The sequence below is a fragment of the Danaus plexippus genome, chromosome 25, assembly GCF_018135715.1.
Source record: "Danaus plexippus chromosome 25, MEX_DaPlex, whole genome shotgun sequence".
Classification (NCBI taxonomy): domain Eukaryota; kingdom Metazoa; phylum Arthropoda; class Insecta; order Lepidoptera; family Nymphalidae; genus Danaus; species Danaus plexippus.
Genome location: NC_083553.1, coordinates 4,955,132 through 4,972,574, shown reverse-complemented (window position 1 = coordinate 4,972,574; position 17,443 = coordinate 4,955,132). Strand labels below are relative to the sequence as shown.

Below are 17,443 nucleotides of genomic sequence, written 5' to 3'. Positions count from 1 at the left end.
TTAAATTCAAGACCGTTAACAGCATACAAATAAAGTAACATATTTAATCATGTTGTCTGAATACAAAAATACAGAGAAAAAAAAAGATTTATTTTGTTTACTCTGTAATTATTATTTGCTTTTCCATGTTTCTTATGCAGCTAATAACAAGATTATAATCTTATTAAATTATAATCATCGACCCCTTTTAACGCTTGCAGGATTGTTGTATTAACTCTTAACTTAGTTTTTCCTAATGAGTTAACTAGATAATAGAAAGTAAGTACAAGAAATAAATTTTGTAATGAGAATTAATACTATTAAATTATTATTTTTGCCATTTAAATTTAGGCGGCAAAAAAAGTATATCATTTTTTTTTTTGCAAGACATTTCTAAATGACATCTGACATGAGACTTAAATGAAATTGTTTTTTTTTTTTTTCGGCTTGACTGTAGCTGTTAGTCCTAATAGCTTTGCCAGCGTCACCGGGAGGGGTGGGTGGCCCGATGTGACTAACCCGTTCTAATTCGAGCCCGACAGGGGTAAGCCCGTCCTAAGGGTGCCTCTAAGAGGCCGGACCTCGGCTTAGGACGTTGTTAAAGTGGAGGATGGCATAGGAAGACGGGATTGCATAACAACCCCTGACGACAGAACGCCGGAGCGACGTGTATGAAGCGGGACCTCGTCTTCGCCGGCGAAGGCGGTGTGTGTTGGTGTGGTTTCGTGTGACGAGGGTAATTGTGTCTGTGTTGTCGGTTGCCTATCGGGGAATTGGGTGATGAGGAATAGTCACACGCTTTGACTTTACGGATTAACGGATTGGGATGTACCGTAGCGCTCTCGAAAAATCTCTTTGAGATCGCCTTGAAATGCGCAGCTATCGTAGGAAGTTGGAGATACCTATGGAGATCGGAATTCCTGATGTACCAGGGTAAATGAAATTGTGCGGCCAAAGACATTATTATACATCCTTCTAATATACTATCTTCCTATGTTGTACGAATGTTTATTGCTCTTACACGCAATAATCCTTCCACACCTTTTGATGAAATTTAATAATCATGTAGTTTAGACATGAAAAACATTAAATATTACTGATTAATTACACTACACACTTCTCTCTGAGCCCAATTCCGAAGGTCACGCGGACGAGGTTGAGAACAAAAACTAGTGTCCCATGTAACAATAGTGCCCTGCTAAAAAAAATATTTTTGCATATTCTATTTATATAAGGGTTGAAGTAGAGGAGGTTTAATGTGAACATTAAATTTTATGTGAAAAAAAAAATTAATAAATATTTTTTTTATACTTTTAATCTTGTATAAATATCATTTATTTTAGAAAAACATAAAAATTTACTTTAAGTTATTTTCCGTTTAATTTTACTGCAGACGGTCCTAATGAAAGGTGTTTTTTTTAATTTCATTACCATGTCGAAAAACCATAATCATACAAATACTTATTTCTTAGGTAACACCGTAATAAAAATTATTACTCATGTGAAACACATGACAATATAAAAGAAAAAGATTTTTTTAATAAAAGATCAAAGAGGAATAATGTTTTAGAGGCGGCCTTATCGATTAAAATAAATTTATCGAGAATCGAGACTATCTATGGTTTAAAAAACAGGTTATTTCAACTTCATTGTAGTGACATAGACAAATGTAAATAATTATTCAATATTATGTTACATAAATTATAATTTGTCTTCTATAAATTATAAATGTTTTAAGGGAAGTCGTATTAAAATATTATATTACATATTTTGAGATACAAATCAAATGCCAATAAGGTGGTAGTCAAGAGATAAGTCCTTCTTTAGTTTGTTTTTGGCGCCATGTAAAGCCGGACGCCATCTTTAGGATTGAAAAGAAATTAAAACATTACAACGTTCCTATATTGAAATTTGTCTGCATGTGACCAAATATTGTACTAATTTTATAATAATATTGTTGGAAATAAATACAAAAATTATCAACTTTATATTTTTTATAAAGTATGAATTAAAAATAAAAAAATATTAATAATAGTTAAACAGCGCATGCCTGAAATCAGCGATCGAAGATTCACAATCTGGAACGCAGGCGCGAGATATTGTTCTCTCCCTCGCAGCTAACTTCTCTGTCTTACCCTGTCCTTTTGTGATAATTTGCGAAACGTCTACTACGTTTCCGTGTGGAAAAAAAATTATATTAAAGAAATCACATTAGGGCATGGTCGATACAGTTTTTCAGTCGAAAACCCGTGATATAAAATCTGACGTGATTAAGTTTTTTCGTGCCAAGTGCAACTAAACTATCAAGATTCCGCCGATAATTCAAAGCCTACCCAGTGGGTGGCTTAAATTGGTAAGTAAAACAATATTTACAATATCATTAAGATTAAAGTGCATGTTTTTATCATAAATAAATATTTATGTAACGTTTCCATCTCGTGTCGCTGCATCATAAAATGAGCAGCTGGAAAATGGTTATGAAATCTGCAGCGTTATAATTCTACTAAACACTTTATCAATATGTGTATCGCATGTATTATTGTATGTTTTAACCAGTTTATAGAGGTATTTATTATGGAAAACTGCCACATACTGCTCTTTGCGTTACTTTGTGTCGTAATTTGACGTCATCTGGATATTGCCACAGTTACTAAAAATATTTTAAATACTCCACGCATCGAATATTCTAGAATTCACAACGAAAATATATCTAGTATGTAAAATCATTAATTTTGCTACATTTTTTCCATTATTTTAAATTTTTATTCGATCATGTTTCATTAGGTTTGGTATATACGCGCCAGTGTCAAGGGGCAGGTTATATCGGCTAGGACTTATACTATTAAGAAGGTATCTTGTTAACGAACGTTATTGGGAGCCATTTAGAGCAATCTGTTGGGATCACAATGTATATGTATTCAGTAGAACAGCCATCACTAGGCCTTATCACGTATAAATGTAATTTACAGAATTATAATTGCATACATTATTATCAAGTATGTTAAACTAGCATTATTTAAACATTGATATAATATTACACTATCATTACATGGAATTCTTTAGAAAGGATATATATATATATATATAATATTTGTGTAAGTATCCTATTATGAAGTATAACAGAGGAAGGATTTATTATGATACTTATATAGTGTATGTAATATTTAGATTTATGTATATAGAAATGGAAAAGCGTGTCTGTTTGCTTTTATAAGTACTTTTATTTAGCATGATACTTTTTTTTCTTTTCTTTTCTTTTGTTTTTTTTTTTTTGTTCAAACACGCTTTTTCATTTCTTTATAGGTTGAACAGAACTAACATGGAGACGAAACGGGACTCTTTCTTTAAGAAAGGCAAGAAACAAAAGCCTGATAAAAATAAGGGGGATAAAAATAAAAAGCAGGAACGCCAGAAAGTTTTTGATGAAAATCGCAATGGGGTGCAGGATGTTAGAGATGAAAAGAAACCATTTGACAAAAAAGCATACAGGTTGAAGAAATACAGCAAAAAATATAAGTTGGAGCAATGGGAGGAGCAGCGGAAGAAGAGGCTGATGCATGACTACCAGAAGATGTTGAAAAACGAACAAGTAAGTGGCACTTACAAGTCCAAAACATTCGATGAAGACGAACCCGACGGTGATTCAGAGGTCGGTAAGTTTGTGAGGCATCCAGATCTCATGAAAAATGATCAAGCTAGCCAGAAAACGAAGAAAGATCCATTCGCTAAAGCCAAAGAGCAGTTCAATAAAGTCAAACAGGATAAAATTGACAAGAAACAGGCTTTAGAGCAAGCCAAGCAAGAAAGAATGCAAAAGATGCAAGAATACAAGAAGAAGAAGCAAGAGAGATTCAAGAAGTTAAGCAAGAAGAATAAAAAAGGTCAGCCAGTTATGACGGGTAGATTGGAATTGTTGTTAGAGAAGATACAAAGCACCAAATGAATTTTTATTCACATAACAAGTGATTTTTTTTATAAATCCTACCGATAATATACATATTTAGTTTGCCGTCTTTACTTATAATTTGATGTTATTGTGTCGACATCAGTGTTATTTAGATTTTATAATAAATCCTGTTTAATTAAAGATTGTGCATGTTAAATAACTGTAACGTTGCAATATCGGTTCCCTATACTCGTTAACAATGGACTTCATGAAATAACTTCCTGGCGTTACTCAGACGACCGCTGTATGTGAACATATTTGTGTTTTATATTAATAAATAGTAAGTATTCATTGTCATTTTTTTATTTTTATGATTATAATATGAAATTAATATTTGTTTTATTGCTTTTTTTTTTTTTCTATGATTACTTTTATTACAAAGACATTGCTGAGTGTAAATTATTTATGTATCAAAAGACTTTGAAGATACATATTTAAATTTACAAAGACATTGCTTATTGTAAAAATATTTAAGTATCAAAACTTTTTTGAAGAAATTTAAATTAAATTAACATTTTATTTATATGATAATATCGTTTTTGTGATACCCTAATTACTCCGCCGTTTTATTTCTAATGAAAGTGATAACTGATAATTTTAAATTCTTTATGTACTTCTGTTTCGTGTTTGAAATATTTAATTTTACTTCAATTTCCTTATACATTAAGATTATTCTGGTAATACCAGCGAATAATCCAGGTTCGTAGAACATTTACTATTTCTTGTTAGATACCTATAAGACTACGCCCACCAGTCTAGACTAGACCAGACCGTTCCTTCGCCGTCGCATGTCAGATACGGCGAATCGAAAATTTAATTAATTATAAATGCTTACGCTCTCGATTCTAATGCCTATTATTACTAATCTAACAGTTTTGGTATTTTTGTTCGTTATGGTTGTCTTAACTACGATTTTTTTTTTAATGATGAATCTTGGCAGACTTTTACGTTTTTCACTACTAATTCGGAAGTAAATTACTATAACAAAGACAAAACGGTCAAAGGTTTCCCTGAAAATGGCTCCTTAAACAGTTAAAATGTACCTATTAGTATAGTTCATTTCAATAAAATTTAACAATTTTGTAAACAAAGCAATTGACCACGATCACTGCGTTCTTACGTACAATTGAATGTCGGTCCTGATACTAATTACATCTCAATAAACCAACCACGGTTATTAACAAACTTTTCATTATTAAACAACCGTATAAATCTTTTTTTTTTATTATTATTATTTTTTTTATAATATGGCCTTCAATAAAATTATTTTGAATACGATAATTTATTGCATTGTCAAATTGGCACGATCATTTTTTACTCATCAAAATCTATTTTTCTTTAAAACGTGATTGTTGTATATACAATTAACTAGTTTTTGCCGGCGGCTTTGTCTGCGTTACTTTCAATATTAAAAATGTATTACTGGGCGGGAAACTACGTTTCTACTTGAAGGCAGAAAATAAGATTTTGGATTTTATCCATTTATTTATTTTTTTCGATCGCTTGAAATATAGTAGTAAGTAAGTTTTTCGGTACCTTTTAACCTATCTTACTCTGATCTGGGAGATAGTCATTTGGAACGCAATGAAATAAAATTTTAAAAGGGCTGGCTACCAATGAATAATCAAGGTGCCCCATCTTAGTAATAGTGGGATGCAAAAATCTCCTGTGTATGACCACTCGTTCTACATTTCTAAACTCATTAAAAAAACTAATAAATACTGAACAATGTGTTAATAAATTAAAGTATTTTTTTATAAATAACTTAATAAAGTAAAAAAATAAAAAATATACTTTTTTTATTAAGTATCTTACAGAGTACTCACATCACTAGGGGCATAGACAAGTTTCTGTCATTATCAGCTGGTCACGTTTATTTACAAGACTGTTAAAGTATACTAAAATGTACTATATGTATATACATTGGTATATATATCCGTATGATTTTTTCAAGTAATAATAAAATAAAATTAAAAAAAAAAAACAAGCAAACTTTCGTGTCTCTTACAAATATAAACAAAAATTATTTAAATGCGCGAAGTTTTTCAATTGTCAGTTGGCAGCTTCATTTCAAGATGGCCGTATACACAAAAGGACTATATTCCGTTAAGTAATATTCAATTGTACACAAGAACTGAGTAATCGTGGTCAATGGCTTCAGTAATAGTTTCTCTTAGAGTCTAATGAGCCAAATAAAGAAATAGCAATATTAAGCTGATAACTTCTGACTCTTGATAAAAGTTGAAAGTAATGAAGAATGAACAAATTGAGTTGCCATACCTATAGTACATAATACAATTTTAAAATATATTTTTTTTATGAGAAAAATTTATATACTAGCTGTGCATTCGGATATGTGCGCTCAGAAAAGTTACTTTCTAAAACTACTATTTTTTTCGGGTTTTTCTACGCGAATTTTTATTATTTTAAAAACTACATAATCCCGACGTTTCGTTTACTTTTCAGCTACCGTGATCACGGGCAGACGAGATCTCGTCCGAAATACGAAAAAATAGTAGTTTTATTTAAATGACTCGCTAAAGTCTTAGATCTCATTAGGTTCCTTTCTACTAAATCTATTATAATTAAAAACCTACATAATAAACTGCTTTTTACGAGCTATCTGCCAGTGAAGGTTTCCACAAAATCATCCAGACATTTCAGATATTAGTCGGAACAAACAAACAGACGAATTGTAAAGTTGTATTGGTATAAGTGTCTATCGAGATGCGTTTTTAAAATCGTTAGTTTTAATACGACCAACCGACACACAAAACTAATATATTCGTATAATTCTTTTCAAATGTCATTAAACTGCTAGCCGTTGTTACTAAACACGCGTCACGCTTATAATGTTTGGGTAATGAAGGTTATCACATAAAACTAAGTATTTAATCTCGCGACTGCCACGAGCAGACTTATTGTCTGCGAGTAATGTTAGAATGGTCACTGAAGTAATGTACTCATAAAGTTTTATATCGCTAAAGAAATACCGTTCAGAAATTTGTTTAAGAATTCCTCATCTTTGTTACAAATTTATAATATTTGTATTGAAGGTTTTTGTTCTCGTCCAGAGCTATACAAAATACCGTTTCAGACTTGTATCATGAAGACTAATTTAATTCGTTTCTCTATGAGTGATTAGCATTTTTCGAATACAAACGTTTATGACATTAAAAAGAAAAACAAAATTATTCATGTCTAGGCTCCAGAATCTAGATGATAGAAGACTAATAAAAGATTATTTGTTAAAAAATATTTTTCTGTAAATTCTGAAGTTGAATAAAGTTTTACACACAGTTATCTGTCGTAATAATGTGATATAAGTAAAAAACCGCAAAATGGCGAAACGGGACACGTATTATATAATATTACTAACCATAAATAGAGATTAGCTAGACCTTGAACTCGTTTTATCTCGCTTAGTTATCTTAACTCCTATCGATAAAAATTGAATGAGGAAATTATATAAGCACTAATATATTTTTCGAAATGTTAGTAATGACAGCAACGGCGGAAAAGTTTAAATTTATAGCGTTTATTTATATAGAATTCCGTAAACAACAAATGTCTGTTTAATTTTGTAAAACATTAACAAAACTTAAATGATTCAAATATGTATATATATTAGGTACCAATGACAGGTAAAGTACGATTATTTTTGAGGCATTCAGACGTATTTTTTCTATCGATAGGATAACATTAGCCAATATAGTGATGTGTCGTTTTTAACAAAAAGGCTAGCTTCATAAGTTTGACGTCGTCTGTAGGTGCGTGTGTGTGTCTGTGCTATGGCAGCCAAAAGTCAGTTTCCGTACGATGATGTTTTAGCTATGTTAAGTTAATCATATTATGCATATGTAGGTGGTCGAGCTTAGCTGTGGTGAACCGGGGAATTACCACCCTCTCACAGAAGATCGGCGTGAAGTAGTCTTTAATGGTTGCGTTTTAGTCCGATGAGTGAGAGAGCCGGTTGCCCTTTCCCTATTCACACCCGTTCCTACCCCTTCCCTTTTCCCTCCCTTTCCCACTTTTCCTCCCTCCTCTTCCCTATTCGATTGTGGCAACATATCCGCAAACCTAGGTTGCGGATGTTCATGGGCGACGGTATTACCTCCATCAGGCAGGCCGTCTGCTCGGTTGCCCGCTTCAGCATAAAACAAATGCATTTTTTTGCTACGATTACTCGATTAAGTGCTTCACAGGTGTCGATATAATAGTTAAATAACAATTTATTTTTTTTACATTTAATAATTTTTCAATTTAAGTAATTAACTTTCAGCCTTTCTATGCGTTTTACATTAATATGAGTCCTGAATATTCGGTGATATACGTGTCGGAATCCGGTTACTTTAACTTTTTTCCTAGTTTTTATTTTACACCTTATTGACCTCGCTCTATGTTTTCAATAAACATTTACTAGTACTATAATCTGATATTAGCTCGCACTATCATGGCACGTGTTGTTTACTACGCCTTCTTGTTAGTTGTAACATGATCACGAAATATATATAAAAACTATTATATATTCAATAATTTTTTTAACACGTCAAAAAATATCGAAAATAATAAAAAAGTTACCATAAAAATTTTCCTATAAGTTGTCTGTTACTACGCGCATTCCGTAAATAACAAAATTAAAATTCTACTTTAAAAAAACTCACCTATAAAAAGGATTAATTGGTATTACTTAAGAAAATAATAATATGTAGAGTAAGATTAACGTGTTATAATAATAATGATACAAATATGTACAGTGTACACATAAAACAAAACGAATGATACCGAGGGTGGTGACGTCATTTAAGCGGTTTCCAGCAGTGGAGTCGAGTCTCGTCATACTTGCGATAATTTAATCATCCCACAAATCTCAACTGATAAGTGCTAACATAAAAATACCAGTTTCCTACTGAGTTTAATAGTTTGCCGCCACTCGTTGTGGTGACAGTTGACAGTTTTGACTGTTTTTTTTTTATTTTAAATCATCGTTGTTAGCAGCAACCATAAGGTTGTTGCTTAGACGTCCCTAAAAGCTTTGAGAATTACGCAATTAAAGGTGAGCTAACCAATATGAATATCGAATAAAACGTATAGTTCAAATTCGTACACATTCAAAAAGAATAAATAAATGCCTACTTAGTGATTTAGAATAATGTTTTTAAAAATATTGTTTGTGGTTTAATAAAAAAAAAATATAACATACTAAATAAATGTGACAAAACCAACATTACATAATATCATAAAATAAAATTACATAACTACCCATAACGTGCACTTAAAATAAATCACAATCGCTGTAACATTGACCTTGCCCCCGAATTGGTTCTTCGCTGGCGCGTCGCAGTGCCGCCATTTTAATAAATTTAAACATCTCGTATGACCTTGAAGAAACATACGGTTTTCTTTTTTCACAATTAAAATATATAAAATGTCTCCAACTACACGTACTGAGTTTTTATATAAAAAATTGTTGATTAATCCACTAAAATATCTAAAAATATTATTTGGTAATTTTATTCGTTTAAAAAAAAAAATTCTTGTGTAGCTTAGTACCTATAAGTATTTTTGAGAATAAAAATTTACACATATCTTCAAATTGATAAGATAAGGAGGATTCCAGTAATGTCACGAAGTTTTTGTATAATTTATCGTCACTGGTATATGTTATTATTGGAAGCTATGCTCCACTAACAATATGGAATCATGCCAACTATGCACTATGAACTTTGACATTTTTAAGGTCACGAAACATTTAAATCTGAATTATTCAGCTCTCGTTACGTAAGGTGGATAAGTAGTCATTACCAATTTTCAGTTAACAAGTAAATTGTATGCAATTACTATAAAGGCTTTTACTTTATAATGACGTGAAATTATGGAGCTCGTTTCGTCGTTTTCTATTGTTTGGTAAAAAATTTAGTATCGAAGCGATCCCTGCCAGCGTGTCTTGTCTCGACATATAATCTATTTGACGTAGATGGAGTTGTGCTAGCATCACGTAATAAGTATAGGATATATTTCCGTTACATTTTGTAGTATTAGCTGCACTATGATATCGCATTCGATACTGAGTTATTAATGGAGCAAATAGCAAACAACGTAGTTAACGCCGTGGCTATTAAACTTGTATTATATACGAGCGGTTAGGAAAATTATTCTAATACTTCAGATACATGGCTGTGATCAATAATCTTTATCTTATAAACGTATCTGAATAGAAGTAACCAGATAAAAGAAGTGCAGGTATTCAAACATGGAAGCATTTATGATTACTCAATTTAAATCAATGTCAGTATAAAGATCGGCGTCAGGCGCGATGTTTTGTATGTTTGTATAGTGAATGTTTTTCCTGTGCCACAGGGAGCACCGGGTGAGTCCGGCGCAGGTCGCAGTGCCGCGCGCCACGCCGCTAGCCCCGCGGGCCGTTGTTGGCGCCGCACCCTGAACGTGGACCCTCCCTGGCTGCGACGAGCGCCCGCCCGCTGACACAACACGCTCACGACCACGTCAGTACACACATCAAATCACATCACACACGAGCTATCACACGATCACGTGCAGCTTAGAAGAGAGATACAAAGATCTATATTTGTATTAACTGTTAAGTCCGATACTGTGGATCGTATCGTATCGCTTAATAAATATTTAATATACAGAACGCAGGAAAAGAAAGTTTTTTGTAGGTAGTAAGATTTTTTCTTAACTATAAAGTATTCGGTCGAAGAAAATATTATTAATTCTAGTTTAAGGTAAACTGAATTTGATATCGCTTCTATGTCCTATTTTTTTTTTCAGACCAACGATATAAAAATCACTGAAATCATTTAATGATATTCGTAAATAAATTGAGGTTATAAAATTACTTCTAATTAGCAATTTTTATATATTATATCATTAAATAATATTGTGATATGTATCCTCAGCTGACCCTTGTGGACTGGCCAGCTCTCACCCACCTGACACCCGCACCGCACCATAACCGAACCATGAAGGTAACCGAGCAGCACGTCACAGTGATGAAGGGTCCCTGGAGCCCGGCGTCCGTGGCCAGGGACACGGTGGACCGCGGGCACGAGGAACCCTTCTACGTCATGGACCTGGGAGAGGTGGTCCAGAGGTACAACACCTGGAAGGAGCTGATGCCGCGCGTCGAACCGTTTTATGGTGAGAAATATCATTCGATATAATTCATAATGAAACAGATTCCTTCATCAGGATCATTGTAATGTAATCGAAACGTCGAAACGTCGAAAATCGAAACGAAAACGAAGAATGTGAAGAAATGTTTTGAAATATTGTGTGTTGCCAGCTTATATGAAACTATGTCGATTTATAAATGGCAAACTGGAAACACCGTCTTTGTTTTGTCACCGAACTTCATGAGTACAAATAAATAGCTACATTTTTTTCTGGTTTAGTATTAAACGAGGGTAGACAAAAAAGAATTGAAGTCTAAATTTGTTCAGTAAATAAATGCATAATAACGTGGACATTTCTTAGACAGTCCTCAATAAGACAGATCTTTGGTTCCCACTCTAAAAATATACGTTCATATCCAAAATCTCCTCCATTTGCAATCATGGAAATGAAAATACACCTGACATAAATTCCAATAGCGAAGCCTTCTCCGTCTCAATAGTTTCATCAGAATTTGTTAAGCATTTGTTTGTATATACTTCATTGCAGCTGTGAAATGCAACGACGACAGGTTGTTGGTGAGCACGCTGGCGGCTCTGGGCGCCGGCTTCGACTGCGCCTCCAAGGCTGAGATAGAACTCGTCACCAGCCTCGGAGTCACACCAGAGTTAGTAACATAATAATATATCTTCAACTCAAGCCGGATATAAATATTATCGAAACCGCAGATGAAGACGTCTAGCACAACACTAGTTATAATTAGTGTTGTGCTAGACTCATATAATATATAAGTAGTATTCTATTGAAGTTGTCCATGAAGTAACCTTACTAAAAGTCCGCTCGTCACACTCAATACGAGCCGTTTTTAGTTTTACATTCATTAATCATAACACCAATGACAGTAAAACAACAAACGTTCATATAACTAGTGTTGTGCTTGACGTCTATCCGCGGATGTCGACGGTGAGCATCCGCAAGTGGATCCTTGGATGTTATTTTTTAACGATACTAAACATCACTAATCGTAATAAATAAAACTAGTTTCAGTTAATTTTACTATCTCGATACTAATATCGATTTACAGTCCCCGCAATCACATTGAAACAAAATGGCGTCCGTTACTTTAAGCCCATTGATGTTTACATAGTATTTAAAAAGAGACGCTTTAAATAAAAAATTAAGTACAATTATAAATGACATGTTATGGAAGCGGAAATAATGTGTTTTCGTAATTATATATATATATATATATATATATATTTACTACGCAATATTAAAGCACGTCTTGCAGCAACACGAACGTGTTGTATACATGTATTGTAATTTATATCGCTCAGCCTGACTCCGCTCGGTCGCGGAAGGATTTCCCGATAGCTAATACGAATAACACAAAATGTTACTAATAGTGCTGAATGACTTCCAGTCGTATAATCTTCGCCAACCCCGCCAAGCTGTCCTCTCACATCCGCTACGCTCGCGAGGCCGGCGTCACGGTGCTGACGGTGGACTCGGACACCGAGCTGGTCAAGATAAAACAACACATGCCTGATGCCGAGTGAGTACATTTTTAGAACATTTAAATGTATATCTCGGTACAAAATAATATATTTTCCGTTACAAGCGCAGTTACCTAGCCATACATACAGTATGAAAAAAAATACTCAGAAACATTCGCTATAACAATATAAATATTGCTACGAAAGTATTATAGTACCTTAATAATATAAAAATAGTCTGCACGAGGTCATCCACCTTATGGAATCCTCGCCAAATATGTATGAGCTCACCTTATCACAAGTCTTGTGTAGATAACTAAACTAAGTATATATATATGTCTAAAAAACTAAAGTCAAAACTAACTGATAAGCAAAATGATTCAAAGGCGGATACACTGAACTAAATCTGTCTTACTCTTAATTACGATCATAATATTTATAGTACAAGTAAATGTATATATTTACATATATATATTTCTCTGTCCCCCCCCCCCAGGCTGGTGGTCCGTATCCGCTGCGACGCGGCGTCCGCGCAGTGTCCTCTGGGGATCAAGTTCGGCTGCGACCCGCTGCTGGAGGCGCCTCGCTTACTGAAGCTGGCCGCTGTCCTCGGACTCAACGTAACACATACACATTTACTGCTACAACACACACACACACATACACACATACACACACACATACACACACACACACACACATAAATACATTTTTACTTTTGACGCTAGCAGTGATCAGCAACCAGGCGGAGTTTGGTGGAAATGTTAGAAACGTTATTGCTAATGAAATCTGAAACGTCCTCGGGCGATCGCCTTTCGCGAGTTTTAGAATACGAGGAACCGGAAGTGTTGGAGAGCTGTGATTCACGTTGATTAATATCTATTTTGTTTTTAAGTTTACAGCGAATATATTTTTATCATTGTGAAGTGTGGGGCAAATAAAATCATTGGACTTTTAATTATTCAATACTGTCAGATGGAAGAGACGTGAAGGTTTTTATATAATTAAGACCTGACACTCGTATACAAAGTGCTTAGACGTTCCTATAGGTAATTATGTAATATAGAACTTTTCGTGAGTAATTTTACGACATAACTTGGGTTTTGAATGAAAAAACAAAAAAAAAAATAAGTCTTGGCACCATTGAATGACAATCACTGAGAATTCGTTCTTTTTTTATTATTTAGTTCAGTGTTTTCAACCATCCCACCAATCATCGGCTGGTTGCACACTTACTCGTATCGTAACTTCCCGCATATTTTTTGTTGTAATTCGACTGAGTTAGTTACAGCGCGAGACTCCTCCTCACAACACAACAAACGTCTTAACAACAAGATAACCACTTGTAAATGGTCGATGTTCAGCGAAACCAAAATCTTTCTCTAGAATATAAATGGCAACGTCGTTTAATTTGACAGTTAATAATAAAAACTACGTGTAGCCATCACAAACAGCGTGCGTTTAATATAATGAATACTCAATGAAACTAATAGTTCCGGACTACGCGGAGACTATTGGTTTTAAAAACTACACATTCTCGAAATTTCGGTTGCTTTGCAACTCGTAGTAAACCGGAAATATAAGTATCATTTAAATGAATACAGGCGAAAGTCTTAGATATTATTATAACGCGTGCTTTACTCCTAAACTTATTAATTTTTGATCATAAACTAACTGCATACCTGTTCCAGGTGGTGGGCATATCCTTCCACGCCGGGTCAGGTGCGGGTGAGAGCGCGGTGTACTCGCGCGGGATCCGCCTCGCCCGCGCGCTGTTCGAGGCGGGCGACGCCGCCGGCCACCGCATGTCTCTGCTGGACCTGGGGGGCGGATTCCCCGGACACCACGGCTCCTCCATACGAGAGGTACACCACACAGCCCTCATCACGGACTTCTCTTTAACTAATCTATCATATTTTTCTTTACTACAACATTATAAGTTCAGTAAAGATGATATTCTTATATATTTTCCCAGTCATTACCTGTCCTATAGCCCCCTCTTCCTCCAGGTGTCCGAGGTGATATCCGAGGCTCTGGCCACGTACTTCCCCAGCGGCGGGGTGCGCGTGATCGCGGAACCCGGTCGCTACTTCGCAGCAGCTGCTTACACTCTGTTCACGCTCGTACACGCCAAGAGACAGGTGCGAGCGTTTATATAACAAAACATATTGTAATATATCAGTGTATCTTTACTCAATTACTTATTTATATGAAGGTGCAAATTGTGTAATATATAGGATGATAAAAATATTCTTCTCATAGTTATTAAAAATTAACTTAATTGTGCCAAAGTCTGTCTTCATTGTAATAATTACGCATACAATTTTATTATACACACACACACACGCGCGCGCGCGCGCGCGCGCACACTCAGACGCACACAAACACATATATATTAATAATATTGTCGCTTAAAATCTCCTTGTGTTCATATTTTTTTTAATATAACATTGTTTGTATATAAACATTATATGGACGTTGTTGTATCAGCTGCCTGCTGACGGCGAGGAGGACCCTCACACCATGTACTTCATCAACGACGGTGTGTACGGCTCCTTCAACTGTGTGCTGTACGACCATCAGGTAGTCACTCCAGAACTACTACAAGTGAGTAAAATAATTATTATTATTTCAAAACTAGCTAATAATAGTCGTGGCGGCCTGGAGGTAAAAGGCCCGCCTCTGATACGTGAGGGCGCGGGTTCGAAACCTGGTAAGTACCAATGTGATCTTTTACGAGTCATATGTACTATCTAAGAGTATTTAGACACCACTGACGGACGGTGAAGGAAAACATCGTGAGGAAACAGAGCTGGTCTTTAATAATTTCAAATTATAAGTTTGAAATCGCCAATCCGCCTTGAGCGAGCGTGGTGATTAATGCTCTAACCTTCTCCATGTGAGAAGAATCCTTGGCTCAGCAGTGGGCTCCGATAGGCTGATATACATGGATATTACATTTCAATGGCATTAAATTAAATTAAAGTGAAATGTATAATTGTCTGCAGGAGTCGACCGGGGCCCCACAGACTTGTTCTATATGGGGTCCTTCGTGCGACGGTCTGGACTGTGTGATAGAGTCCTGTCTCCTGCCTCCTCTCGCTGTGGGATCGTGGCTAGAGTGGCGCAACATGGGCGCCTACACCATCCCCATCGCTTCACCGTTCAACGGCTTCCCCGTGCCCACGGTCAAGCCCGTCCTGGACTACAGGCTGTGGTATGACACTGTGATATAACACACATTGATTATTATAAAACAAGGAAATGTATTAGATATTGATTTATTGAGTGATATGTGCATCGTTATGTCTACAGGGTGCTCCTCCGCGACATGTGGTCGTCGACGGGCGCTGTGTTCAGCCACTCGTGCCCGCCGCCGTCCTCTCCCGTGGACTCCAGCCCGTCACCCTCGCTGTCACTCTCCCCCTCCCCCTCCCCCGAGGGCTGGGCGCGCGGCAACGATCTCTGCGAGCTGCCCAACTGTTAATGTCCATCAGACGATAGTTCCACCGCAGACCACTAATGACATCCAAAGATCACGTGACGAGAATTAAAAGCCTCTCTGACGGAACGGGTAGTCGTATACTGTTATACACGGCGCCGAAGCGATGGAAGGATTCGTTAACTTTAGTTGTCTGCGGTTGAGCTTCTAGTCGGTACGGTGTCGGGTCTCGCCTGTATTTGTGTTATCGCTCATATAGTTGGTGTCTCGTGTATTGGATTGTATTAAAACCTACGTTTCGTTTATCAATCGCGTGTTGATTTTGTGTGATTTCTTTTATATAATTTTGAACCGCGTCCAAACATTCCATCTTTAACGGGACGCGGCGACGTATTAATTTTTCTCGCTTACTAACATTTTTTTTTGTTCGTCCTGTAGTTTGACCTTTGCACAATGTTTAATGCCATTTTTTATTATATTTTATTATTCACGATGTGTTTGTTACGTTTGGCTCTGTTTGATAAAATTTCAGCCGTTTTCATATTTAGTACTAAATAATATAAATAAAATTAATATTTTTTATTTCTCTAATGTATACATAAATGTAGTTTTGAATTCTTGTAACTTTTAAATGCATATGTACTCGTTAGATTTCAGAATTGTAGAATGCTTATGAAATATATTGGTGAACTATGTATATATTTGTTTAATTTCCAAAAATATCCAAATATGTAGCATTTGTCTGACGATTGACCAAACAGTGAGACGAATGCACGTGATCATATCGCAATATTAAAAAGTTAATAAAAAAAGTTTTAAAACTTAAATAGTACAAAATGGAAGACGTCATCGGTCTATTTTTTGGCGGGAAATGATATGCTAGTGACGTGTTAGCTGATATTTGTTGAGATCCGTTATTGTCCTTTTATTATAAACGTTGCTTTGAGGAATTAATAGCATGCAACATAGAATAATATGTCATACATTAAAGGCAGTGTTACGGAGGCTAATAACGTGTAAAACGGCCGGTTTAGTCTTATACATATTTATCATTGATCTTAGAAAATAATTTAACATTTAATTAAGTTTTCCTGTTATAAACACTAGTTATCCTTTTCATTTTGTAAACATAACGGTCAGTGAGGAAGTTACTACACTGAACTCGAATATTGTGTTCGCTGTTTTCACTGAATGCGGTCTTTTTAATTTATATCATAATTACGTTTACGTCTTTCATAGATACTAAATAATATTCATATTTTTTGTAGTTTCATAAGTCATATATCGATACCTCGGAAGTAAAATTTCGAAGGAAAAGAGATTAAATCCCTCAATAGTGAAAAAAAATCCTAAGACTTCGTTCTCAATTAAACTTACATATCAGAGATGAATTAAAATCTGTTCCCTACTTAGAGACGAACACACACACATACATACAATAGA

General features: G+C 35.1%; 2 protein-coding genes across 3 annotated transcripts; both read left to right on the top strand.

The window, feature by feature from the left end:
- The first annotated feature begins 2,064 nt into the window (after positions 1–2,064).
- Positions 2,065–16,697, top strand: LOC116775346 (ornithine decarboxylase 1-like). 2 transcript variants are annotated; one of them, XM_061524772.1, is made up of 11 exons: positions 2,065–2,332; positions 10,286–10,431; positions 10,849–11,089; positions 11,612–11,729; positions 12,486–12,617; positions 13,055–13,178; positions 14,250–14,423; positions 14,568–14,699; positions 15,049–15,165; positions 15,567–15,775; positions 15,874–16,697. In XM_061524772.1, exons 3-11 carry the CDS (start codon positions 10,912–10,914, stop codon positions 16,043–16,045), a joined length of 1,356 nt encoding a protein of 451 aa, XP_061380756.1. In that variant the 5' UTR covers positions 2,065–2,332; positions 10,286–10,431; positions 10,849–10,911; the 3' UTR covers positions 16,046–16,697. The 2 variants fall into 2 exon arrangements, with proteins under 2 accessions (XP_061380756.1, XP_032524126.1); XM_032668235.2 differs by lacking the exon at positions 2,065–2,332 and adding an exon at positions 8,839–8,981.
- LOC116775347 (thyroid transcription factor 1-associated protein 26) lies at positions 2,548–4,066 on the top strand. Its single transcript, XM_061524773.1, has 2 exons — positions 2,548–2,692; positions 3,283–4,066. Exon 2 carries the CDS (start codon positions 3,299–3,301, stop codon positions 3,920–3,922), a length of 624 nt encoding a protein of 207 aa, XP_061380757.1. The 5' UTR covers positions 2,548–2,692; positions 3,283–3,298; the 3' UTR covers positions 3,923–4,066.
- Positions 16,698–17,443: the final 746 nt, after the last annotated feature.

Excerpts from the sequence above, each read along its gene's own strand:
- LOC116775347 (XM_061524773.1), top strand. The coding sequence starts at position 3,299 with ATGGAGACGAAACGGGACTCTTTCTTTAAGAAAGGCAAGAAACAAAAG.
- LOC116775346 (XM_061524772.1), top strand. The coding sequence starts at position 10,912 with ATGAAGGTAACCGAGCAGCACGTCACAGTGATGAAGGGTCCCTGGAGC. Across the intron at positions 15,166-15,566 it reads TCACTCCAGAACTACTACAA|GAGTCGACCGGGGCCCCACA; the intron begins GTGAGTAAAATA and ends AATTGTCTGCAG. Across the intron at positions 15,776-15,873 it reads GTCCTGGACTACAGGCTGTG|GGTGCTCCTCCGCGACATGT; the intron begins GTATGACACTGT and ends TTATGTCTACAG.